General features: G+C 38.5%; 1 protein-coding gene across 1 annotated transcript in view; it reads right to left on the bottom strand.

The window, feature by feature from the left end:
* Nucleotides 9,742-11,934, bottom strand: part of LOC107634671 (uncharacterized protein At4g18490) — an 8,689-nt gene continuing 6,496 nt past the window's right edge. Inside the window, exons 14-15 of the mRNA XM_016338099.2 lie at nt 11,826-11,934; nt 9,742-11,732 (exon numbers count right to left, since the gene is read on the bottom strand). Of these exons, the coding sequence (XP_016193585.2) occupies nt 11,676-11,732; nt 11,826-11,934 (166 nt within the window). The 3' untranslated portion in view covers nt 9,742-11,675. The remainder of the gene's footprint in view (nt 11,733-11,825) is intronic.

Here is an 11,934-nt window from a genome sequence, read left to right as displayed (position 1 = left end):
TTGTCTTTGTGGGGGAAGGAGTATCCCTACATGGCTGTGGCGGATGAGTATTGTCAGTCTCAAGCTGATGTGTCTTTGGCGAATGAGATCGGTGAAATGGCTATTGGGCAGTATATGCAGGTAAGGTCCGCTTTTATGTCCATGGTGATTCCATTTTTGTTAGTAGGATGTTGATATATTGATCTTCTTGTTGTCATGGTTTGTAGGTTGTTGGTTTGAGGTTAGCCAGCTTAGGGCGTAGCCAGGAGCTGAGGCATAAGAAGGTGGTGGTGGATAGAAATGAGGTTTTGTTGTTGAAAGAAGAATTGGGTAAGTGCAAAGGTGTTGTTTCTGAACTTCAGAGTAAGTTGACTGAAACTGAGAAACAGTTGAAGGAGACCAAAGAAAATTATGCTAATAATGTTGAGGATTTGAAGAAGAAGGAAGCTAATTTGGCGAGCATGGAAGCTCGGCTGATTGAGGTAACTGCTCAGCTTAAAGAAATGGAAAAGAAGAAGAGTGATGAAATTTTGGATTCATTTGTTGAGGGGTTTGAAAGGGCGTCTTTATAGGCGAAGTTCTTCGCACCAGAAGCTGATCTTTCTGAGATGGATCCTGGGAAGATTGTCCGGGATGGGAAGATGGTTGAGGATGATGGCGTTGCCGAAGATGAAGCAGAGAATGTGTAGGATGTTGTTCTATTTTTAGAACTTTTATGTTTTGAATATTTTGTCCTCGATGATGTAATCGATAATACAATAGTTATAGTTGCTACTTTGTAGTTTGTAGCTTGCTGATGGTGTTTTTTGACTTTTGCTATATGAATTGATTTTGGTTTGCTTTTGAAAAAAGCGTTTGCATAATTGATTGGAACTTCTGTTCAGAATATTCCATTTTATGTTTGCATAGTCTTTCTGCCGAGAATCTTCGGATTGTAATTTGGACGAAGATATTCATGTTTTGAGGTTCGACCATGGATAAAGTTGGATGCATGAGTTTAATTGTAAGAGCAAATATCAGAATGATTGAGGGATAGAGTTGGTATACACTTGAGTTAAAAAGAATGGAAGAAAAATTTATTGTTCATATACAGTAACATTGATGACCTTTTGGATTCAAAGGCTCAAGTAGGCTAGCCTCGTTAAAATCTCTCCAAGTAAAACCTCTCCAAGTAAAACCTTTTGGAAAAAATCTTGGTAGTAGGAAAAAGAGTACAAGCCTGTTCCTGATTTTTAACTGTAAAACTTCTTTAGAGAGGAAATATTCCAGGTATTAGGTAGTGTTGTACCATTCATTGATTCTAGTTTGTAGGCTCCGTTGCCGAGGACTTCTTTAACTTGGTACGGGCCGTCCCAGTTCGCTGCGAGTTTTCCATGGGATGGAGGTCTCCATGCCGTTTCTGTCTTTCGAAGCACTAGCTCGCCTATTTGAAATGATCGGTTTCTTACCGATTTATTATGTCGTCGAGCAATTGTTTGTTGAGCCACACGTTGTCGAAGTGTTGCTGTTTCCCTTATTTCTTTAATGAGATCTAGCTCGGCTCGCGGAGCTTCATCTTGGTTACCGAGCTGAGTTCTGACGGAGCTTTGCGAGATCTCTAGAGGTATCATAGCTTCAGAGCCATACACTAGTCGAAATGGTGTCTCTTTTGTTGACGATTGTGGTGTTGTATTGTATCCCCAAAGGATTTCAGGTATTAGTTCGGCCCAAAGTCCTTTGGCATCATCTAACTTTTTCTTTAATGCATGCAGTATGACCTTATTTGCGTTTGAAATGATCGGTTTCTTACCGACTTGTTATGTCGTCGGGAAATTGTTTGTTGAGCTGCTCGTTGTCGAAGTGTTGCTGTTTCCCTTATTTCTTCAATGAGGTCTAGCTCAGCTTGCCGAGCTTCATCTTGGTTTCCGAGCTGAGTTCTGATGGAGCTTTGCCAGATTTCTAGTGGTATCATAGCTTCAGAGCTATACACCAGTCGAAATGGTGTCTCTTTTATTGATGATTGTGGTGTTGTATTGTATCCCCAAAGGATTTCAGGTATTAGCTCGGCCCAAAGTCCTTTGGCATCATCTAACTTTTTCTTTAATGCATGTAGTATGACCTTATTTGTGGCCTCTGCTAATCCGTTTGTCTGAGGATGTTCAACGGAGGCAAAATGTTGTTTAATCTTAATGTTATGCAAAAAGAATTGAAATTTATGGTCGACGAACTGGCGACCATTGTCAGTGATGATGTGGTGAGGAATGCCAAACCGGTAAATAATATTTTTCCAAGTGAAAGAAATCATTTGCTGTGATGTGATTCTGGCTAAGGGTTGGGCTTCAACCCACTTTGAGAAATAATCAATTGCAACGATTAAAAATTTTACCTGTCTCGGTGCCGTTGGAAACGGACCGAGGATGTCCAGCCCCCATTGATGGAAAGGCCAACTTACGTCGGAATAATGCAGGTGCTCGATGGGGAGGTGTATGAGTGGTGCATGTTTCTGGCAATTTTCACAAGTTTGAACCTTGTTCTTGCTATCATGTTGTAAGGTCGGCCAAAAGAAACCGGCGCATAGGATTTTTGAGGCTAAACTCCGAGCTCCCATATGTGTTCCGCAAATGCCTTCATGTGCTTTGGACATGGCTAGATTAGCTTCGCCTCTGGTAAGGCATTTTAGTAACGGCCGAGTATATCCTCGGCGGTATAAAGTTCCGTTGAGTAATGTGAAAAAAGATGCTTGTCTCCGGAACCGTTTTGTGTTGCCGACCTTATCTGGTACTTGACCTGTTTTCAGATATTGTATGTAATCATCTTGCCAATCATGTTCCTGTGTAACACTTAACACATCTGTTAGGCTAACACTTGATGAGGTAATAGTGGATTGATGCAATGTGGATAAGTCGGATTGTGTGCTGCCGAGTTTAGATAATATGTCGGCCCTTTGATTTTGTTCTCGTGGTATGTGTTGTATTTCAAATTTTAAAAATTTTGAAGTCAAATCTTTTTCTAGCAGTAAGTATTTAGAGAGGAGAGGATCCCTTACTTGAAAAAGGTCGTTTACCTGTTGTACTACCAATAGGGAGTCGCAGTATACCTTTATAGTGGAGATGTGGAGATCTAAACAAAGTCGGAGTCCTGCAACGAGGGCTTCGTATTCCGATTGATTGTTACTAGCTTTGAAAGACAGGTGTAAGGAATGTTCGAGAATAAAGCCATCGTCAGCTTCCAGACGGATTCCGGCACCGCAGCCCTCATTGTTTGATGAGCCGTCGACGTATAAGGTCCACTCTTTTGTATGGTCGTCCTCTGAAGGTATTGTAAGTTCTGAAATAAAATCGGCCAGGAATTGTGACTTAATCGGTCCTCTTGATTGGAACCTGATGTTGAACTCCGACAATTCTATTGACCATTTAATAAGTTTGCCTGTGATTTCTAGTTTATGTAGCACTTGGCGTAATGGGTGATCGGTCCTGACATAGATGACATGACTCTGGAAATAAGGTCGGAGTCTTCTAGCTGAAAATATTAATGCCAAAGCTAGCTTTTCTATTCTCGGATAGTTGAGTTCGGCATGTTGTAGAGTTTTGCTGACGAAATATATTGGCTGTTGAGTTTTGTCCCTTTCTGTAACAAGAGCAGAGCTTATCTCCCAATCAGTAACTGATAAATACAAGAATAAATCTTTCCTCTGTAAGGGCTTTTGCAAAGTCGGCGGTTGTGAGAGAGTTGTTTTTAATGTATTGAAAGCTCTCTCACAATCGTCGTTCCATTGAAATTTGTTTTTCTTCTTTATCGTTTAAAAAAATGGAATAGATTTAGTAGCTAGGCATGGGAGTATGGGACAAATCTGGATAAAGCCACAAGTCTTTCTGTGAGGCGTTGAACTTCTTTTATTGTTTTTGGGCTTGTCATCTCCACAACTGCTCGGCATTTGTCAGGGTTCGCTTCAATGCCTCTGCTTGTTAATAAGAACCCTAAAAATTTACCACCTTGAACAGCGAAGGCACATTTCTCTGGGTTCAGACGCATGTTGTAATGGCGTATTTGGGCAAAGATCTCTTTTAAGTCATCGATATGGTTATTGCCGAGTTTTCTTTTGGCCACCATGTCGTCGACATATACCTCTATATTTCTGCCGATCTGTTTGGCGAAGACTTTGTCCATAAGACGCTGGTAAGTTGCTCCTGCATTCTTTAGTCCAAAGAGCATAACTTTATAGCAGTAATTACCAAATTCAGTGATAAATGCCATTTTACTCTGATCAGAGGGATGCATGAGGATTTGATTATAACCCGAATAGGCATCCATGAAACTCAAGGTAGCATAACCGGAAGCGTTATCTACCAAAGAATCTATGGATGGTAAAGGATAAGAATCTTTCGGGCAAGCTTTGTTTAAGTCAGTAAAGTCGACGCACATGCGCCACTTACCGTTTTGTTTCCTTACCATTACCACGTTTGCCAGCTGGGTAGTAAATCTGATTTCTTTAATGAATTCTGCATGGATAAGCTTTTGAGTTTCCTCTAATGATGCTTTTTTCTTTTCATCGCTGACTTTTCTTTTCTTTTGCTGCACTGGTCGTGCGGACGGGTTTATAGCTAATTTATGGCTGATGATTTGTGGGTCGATGCCGGGCATGTCAGAAGGCATCCATGCGAATAGGTCGGCTTGTTCTTGTAGAAAGGTCGTGATGGCCTCTAATTCCATCGCGTCTATTGACGTACCTACATAAGTATATTTGTTAGGATCATGATTGAAATATACTTTCTGTAAGTCACCTGATGGTGTTGGTCGCTCAAGAAAGTCGGCTCTTGGATCGAGGTCGGCTAATGCCGAGCTATTGGCGACGTGGTGGAGGTTGTTGACTTGTTGCTTGGAACGATTTGGTAGTTTCATGCTGATGTTGTAACATTGGCGTGCCTTTTTATGATCCCCATGGATTGTTACAACTTGATCGTCCTGCAAAGGGAACTTAACACACAGGTGAACTGTAGATACAATGGCGCCGAACTTGTTCAAAAAAGGTCAGCCAAGTATAAGATTATATGGGCTAAAGCAGTCTACTACTAAATATTGAATATCACATGTTTTGGAAAGAGGATGCTCACCTAGTGTGGTTTGTAACCACACTAATCCCAATATCGGAACTCGCTCACCCGAGAAACCGAGAAGGTCACCTCCTGTTGATTGGATGATGTTGTTGCTGAGCTTCATTTTTTGGAATGTTGAGTAGAATAGAACGTCGGTGCTGCTTCCGGGATCCAGGAGTACTTTCCTTACCAATAGATCCCCCAATTGAAGAGTGATGACGACATGATCATCTAGGTTGTGTATGCTTGAATCAAAGTCGGCGTGTGTGAATGTCACTTGCGGAAGCTGGGTTGTGACTCTGGCTTCGCGCTAAGGGCCACCTACCGAGCATATAGCTCGGAATGATCTCTTCCTGGCCGAGCTTGAGGGTCCTCCACTAGCGTATCCCCCTGAAATACAATTGATTATACCTCGGGGCTTTTCATATTGGTTTGAGGATGACTTTTCTTTTTCTCGGTGTTGTTGTTTCGACCGATCATCGTTGCTGGAAAGTGTGGTACGTTTTTGAATGTGACCTCCAATGTACTTGTCACGATGGCCTTGCCGAGCTAACCGCTCCAAGAGATCTTTTGCCACCACACAGTCATCAGTGGTGTGGCCGTGCTTCTGGTAGAAAGCACAATATTTAGATTTATCTACATTCTTAGTTTCTTGGTAGGTGCCGGCCTTCCTTGGTGGCTTGATGAGTTTTGAGTTCAGAATTTCTTTGATTATATCCTCTCGCTTAGTGTTGAACTGCGTATAAGAATCAAAACGAGGTGTGAGTTTAAAACCTTTCTTACTACTCGAAGCTTTATCTTCGTCTCTGTAATTTGCTTTGTCAGACTTGCGAGCCTCTCTGAGTTCTTCGATATCGATTTGGCCTTTGGCTTTCTCATGGAACTCGGCAAGGGTCTTTGGTTTGGCCACCGCAATTGTTTCTTGGAACTTCCCAGGTCGGAGGCCGCTTTTGATTGCATGCAGATGGACCTCGGGATGGAGGTCGGGTATGCTAATGGCGACTTTTGTGAAGCGAGTCATATAGTCCTTCAAACTTTCATTTTGCCCCTGCTTAATAGTGTTCAGATAATCTGAGTCATGCAGATAAATTGTGGATCCAGCGAAGTATTCTTCAAATAGCTTGGCCAGTTGCTGAAATCGTGAGATAGAATCTGCAGGCAAAGCACAAAGCCAATCAAGTGCAGGACCATCTAAATAATTCGAAAAACAACGGCATAAAATAATATCTGATGCACCGTTAACGATCATTATTGATTGAAATTTCTTGAGGAACTTCTTCGGATCTCCGAGCCCATCATAAGGTGTGAGTTTCAGTGGCAGGGTGAATCTTCGTGGTAGTTCGAAGTCATCACTTCTAATGTGAAGGGTCCCACGAGTTCGTCGGGATCTTCGTTTTCATCTTCAGGTTGGGCTCCTTCAACTCGGATGGTTTCCGAAACATGGGAAGGATCAGAATGATGTTCGTTATCTTCTGGTTGTTGCCCATGAGCGTTGTTATTCTCGATGAGGGCGTTGTTCATCTCAGCTATTTGGGCAGCCATTCGTTGATTCTCCTCTGCCATACGCTGATTAGCTTGTTGCAGCTTGGTTACCATTCGCAGAAGTTCGGATGGGGAAGTGGGTAGTACGTCAGCCATGAGTGTAAGTGAAGGTAGCAGGACCAAAAGAAAAGACTTATTTCTTCGGCCCCACGGTGGGCGCCAATTGTTCTTGCTTGTGAAATAGCTCGGCCCCTAACGATGGATGATTGCCGAGCTATCACCTCGGTGGCTGAACGTCCAATCCTTGAATCCGAGCTTTCTTCTCAATGTGACATAAGAGCGCGAGCAAATGAGAGAAGGGGGAGTGTACCTGCAAAGGCACATCGAAACTTAAGTTAGTATTTTGTATTATTCGAACTTAGTGAAGAAAATACTTTACCTTGCTTTATATGGTGGGTTTCTCGTCCGTTACGCTTTTGGCGTTAACGTCGGCTTTGGTATGATGAGTAATGTAAGCAATTGTTGTGCCGTTTGAACATCGGTTATGATAGGAACATTAACCTGACCGAGTTATTGCTCATAAGTGCCGAGCTATAACGGGTAATGCTCGGCTAAGACAGAAATGTTAGTTGTTTGATTTATAGGTCATGAATGCCGAATTATAACGGGCGATACCGAGTTATAACTCGTATTGATAGCTGCCATATCACATGAACTAAATCCAACCAATCTAAATAATAAGACTTAAAATAATATTAATCATAATTGATTTTTGTTATATTAGACATTAAATTTGATTAATAAAAAGATTTGAATGTGTAGTATTATTCATTTATTATTTGGTATTATTCTTTTGAGATTTTTTTTAATTAATAATATCTAAAATATCCGTGTGATGATAAATAGATATTAGTAACAGAGATGAGAGGCTATGAAAGCCATTGCCATCCTACGCTGCTCTGTTTTGATAGTTACACACTTAACAATTGGGTTCATACTTTCATATTTAATACAAATTTTAGTGGTAACTAGGGGTGTGTATGACCCGGTTCGATCCGAAGATCCGATTCGGTCTCGAACACTTTAGGGACTAATTTGGTGTGATTTCATCGGGTCTAGGGTCGGGTATGGGTCTCAAAAATAGACCCGGTAATTATTTTGGGTCGGGTCCGGGTCATAGTTCGGGTCACCCGAAATCGGCCTGGTAGCCCGGTCATCATACATAATTAATATTTTGTGTTATTAGTGATGGATGATGGCTATTATTATGTGAAATTTAAGTGTTGTAAACCTTAATATTTTGTGTTATTAGTCATTATATATAAGACTATAAGTTAATATTTTATGTTTAAAATGTATAAGACTTTAGATTAAATCATAATCTTGTGTTATTTGTATTGATTTAAATATTTGGTGTTATTAGGCAATATTAGTATTGATTATGGTTATGCTTTAATTTTAGAGAAGAATTGGTTCTTATTATATTTTTCTAAGTGAATTTTACCATGTCAAATAATGATTGGAGTCTTGAAAATTTGGATATTTTTACATGCTAACTTACAAGAAGGTATCAAGGTAATATAATATTAACGGCCCGGTTTTTACCCGGTATAATCGTAGCCCGAAAGTGTATAGATTTCATCGGGTCTATGGTCGGGTTCGAATCTAACAAATAGGCCCGGTATATATTTCAGGTCGAATCTGAGTCACATCAAATCCGATTTCACCCGGCCCATGCACACCCTAGTGATAACTTAACGTGGAGAAGGAAGCTCTTCGTTCTTCCAAAATTAAAGTTCGTCAGAGTAGTTTTCTGAAAGGGATTTTAAATTGTAATAGAGTTTCAAATTATTCATCATCTGATCTTGTAACATTATAAAAGAATTGTGGCCTTGCACTATATAGATCATGCATCCACCATAAACGAGACATCCAAAACCTAATAAACCCTAGCTTGTAGATGCTATCCATTTTTCAAAAATTAAAATAAAATCCATTGCAGTAGTGCTAAATCGCAGTATTATTTGTTAATATTGGTCGGCATTGTATAAAACACCGACAATTTCGTCCTACTCTTAGAGAATGAAGAGCATATATCTATTTGATGAAGCAACTCATAACCACAGGAATGCATTATATTGTTATCATCTTTCAATGAATGGATCCTACAAATCTGTCTGAAAATTTAGTATTTAGTATATATGATCCAGACCAAGATACATACTTATATTATATGCAATCCTCCTGGAGTACCAAGATACATATCATACATTACTTATAGAATATCAACAGAAAAATCCACTTTGATGAGAAGATATCATTCTATATACTCTTTACCTTATCCTAATTACATTTTTCGATACTAACCTTATCCTAATTAATTGTGGGTCATATCCCTTGCCTTATTGGCATTTGTTGCTTAAATATTTTTATATAGACACTTAGCAAGTTAGCATTATCCTTACAATTTAATTCGTAAATGTTACATGTACACTAAAATTAGTCACTAATATAAAATATATATTAGAATATAAATACACATCATTTAAAAGATTGGATATAATTAAATGATTATATAAAATATTTTATATTATTAATACATTAAAATTAAACTCTTATCCATATATGGAAAATTCATCCCCGACCTATTGACTTTCTCATCTTTGCATTGTTAGTATCCAACTATCAATGAATATTTTTGTTTTACTTTTAATAGTTTTGGTTGGGCACTGAACATGTATATCTAGACATTGACAACGAGGGAAAATCAATGTTCTCTCTTCGGTCTCATAATATACATTCTTGAGAAGATATAATTGATAGCTGCTTCAATTTATAGTAGAGTTATCATCTAAAAAACAACTATTGCATTCTTTTTTACTTACATCGTTAATTAATAANAAAATAAAAAATTAGAATTTATGTTATTTAATCTTCATTAATTGTTGTAATAATTAATAAATATTAAATAAGATAAATTTTAATTAATTTTGATTAATTTTTTTTGTTACCAAATATTTTTGTAACAAAAATATATAATTTTGAGTTTTTAAAATTTTAAGATATAAATTCGTACATTTTTTTTTTTGGTGAAATGCGAGTACACTTTATTCCATAACAAAACTCCAAAATAATTCAGCAATGTTACAAAGCCACAATAATATAACCAGAATTTTTTATATAAATTATGGTAATAATCGGATGAAATATAAAAAGTAAGACATTTTTTTCTCATCCAAATTCACTGATTTTGGATTATGATTCCTACCAAAAATTCTGTCTTTTTAACAATTTTATTATTGATGATTTGACTGCTTCCAAAGGCATCTCACGCCACCCTGAACAGAGCCAGGTCTTTATTTTTCAAGTTATAAATCGCCTAATGAGTCATGACGCTACGAAACTAAACTTAGTACACAAAGTTGAGCAACTTCCGCTCTCTTCCTCCGATGCCAACTGTTTTCAAGTGGTGGTGTGCGTCTGGCCCCCCTGGACTCACTCTACGGGGATGGTAGTACTGGCTTCCCGTTGCATTCGTAGCTCTTAACTCAACCTTTGAAGATACCTTAGAACTTTCATGCAATATGGTACCATCTTTATTGACACTGTTGAGGAAGACAGGGATGTGAGATGAAAAGGGACTATGAATTCTTAGAGGCCGAGCCTCAGACATGGTGAACGAAAGCAATAGGAGCAAGATGCAGAAACAGAAACAGAAACCAGATCTCGCCATTCTCCACACCTTCAAGATTTCAAGAGATTGTTGACGTTTTTACTATGTTCCAAGTATAGATGGAAGCATATATATAGAGGTTCGGGGCGTAGATACTGCCAGTATTTTATAGGAATCCATGTGGGAAGTGCAAGGTCAACAAAAAATTGTCCGAGTGTGTCGTGCGATTCGTTTTTGTTTCTTTATGAGCACTTCCAGTAATCGTCAAAAGCCTTTGTTGTCTTGTAGGTTAAATACAAACCATGCGGAAAGCTAATTGGATATATGGCTGAAAAGATGTATCCTGGAGTCTTATACGTAAAGGTTAGATTGTTGTATTCGATCGAATGTCAACTAGAAAACTTCAACTCATTAGTGCCAATTTGTTGCCTTATGATTGTGTATCTATGTCGTATGTGGAAAAGAAAGAGAAAGGCGACAAAAGCTATTGTCGAGGTGGTGGATACAGCAAATTTATTGTGGATTCGTGGAGCTAACATGAATCCTTGCTTTCTTCGTTATTTAGAACGGAGGATTAAACGTAGAGACTGGATAAACTGTTGGGTAGGAAACCTTGGTCAAATCGTTAATATTCATAACAGTTATAAAGGTAAAAGCTAGTTTGGTAATAAATTGGCCACTGAATTGGGTCAATTATGTAGGAAGCCTTGCTATGTTTCTCAGAACTCGGTAGTTTGGAATATTCTTTTTCTTAAACAAATTATCTTATAATCCCTAACTGTTTTCTATTTTATCCTAAGAACTCAGATCCCTGCTTCAATGCTACGCTAAGAGAGAAATATTGTAGATTAACGTCGATAATGTTATATTTCACCCTTCATTTTTGCAATGGAGCCCACATTTTAGCTTTGTACGTAGAATAGTTAATTCTACTTCATCATTAATTCTCGAGACAAAATGTCAAAATCTGACAGAGGAATCTTTCGAGATGACAATTTAGGGCCACAATGGACTTGAGGCATGCTCAGCAATCGTCTTCTTTTAAAGAGCAATGCTAGGGGCCAGCAACTTTTGTGATTGGTAGCCATCAAATAGCCATCAATGATGATCTAATGGTGTGTGATTGATGTGAGATTTCATCCAATGACTCACATTTCTCTGCTGGTTACATGCTGGCCAAAATTCAACAAAACTGCTGGCCCCCTAGACTTTTCCTCTTTTAAATGTTCAAAATCTCAAACGGACCAAAGTTATGTCTAATCACATGTTACACAACCCACAAAATCGCAAATGTTTTAAAATTTCTTTCTATGGAATGGCCAAAATTAGTCCAGATATTCGGTCCCTAAATTCAAATGATGACTAATAATCTAACAAGTGTTATATTGAAGAAGAAAATTCACAGCAACCAAGAAACTTTTGTAGATTCGTGTGAATACTGACCTCCAAATGCAACATTTTGCTGCTGATCATGTTTGAATCCCCTTGGACATCAATTGGGAAGCAAATTGCTGAACCTTCCGAATGTTCACAAAAGTTAAGAAAAATATCCAGTTTTACCAACTGTAATAAATAAATTTATTGACAAGTAGCAAATGGCAGAAGAGAATAAAGGATATTTCTTCTTCATAAATGGGATGATTAAGCATCAGCAAGTTATTATCGTTCACAATGGCTCTAACTAATAATTCTTTTGCTTCCTCGTGCTTCTTTCTCAGCATGTTACAA

This window comes from Arachis ipaensis, chromosome B03 (assembly GCF_000816755.2).
Source record: "Arachis ipaensis cultivar K30076 chromosome B03, Araip1.1, whole genome shotgun sequence".
Taxonomy (NCBI): Eukaryota; Viridiplantae; Streptophyta; class Magnoliopsida; order Fabales; family Fabaceae; genus Arachis; species Arachis ipaensis.
Note: the sequence above shows the minus strand (reverse complement) of the source record. Positions and strands in the feature narration are given on the sequence as shown.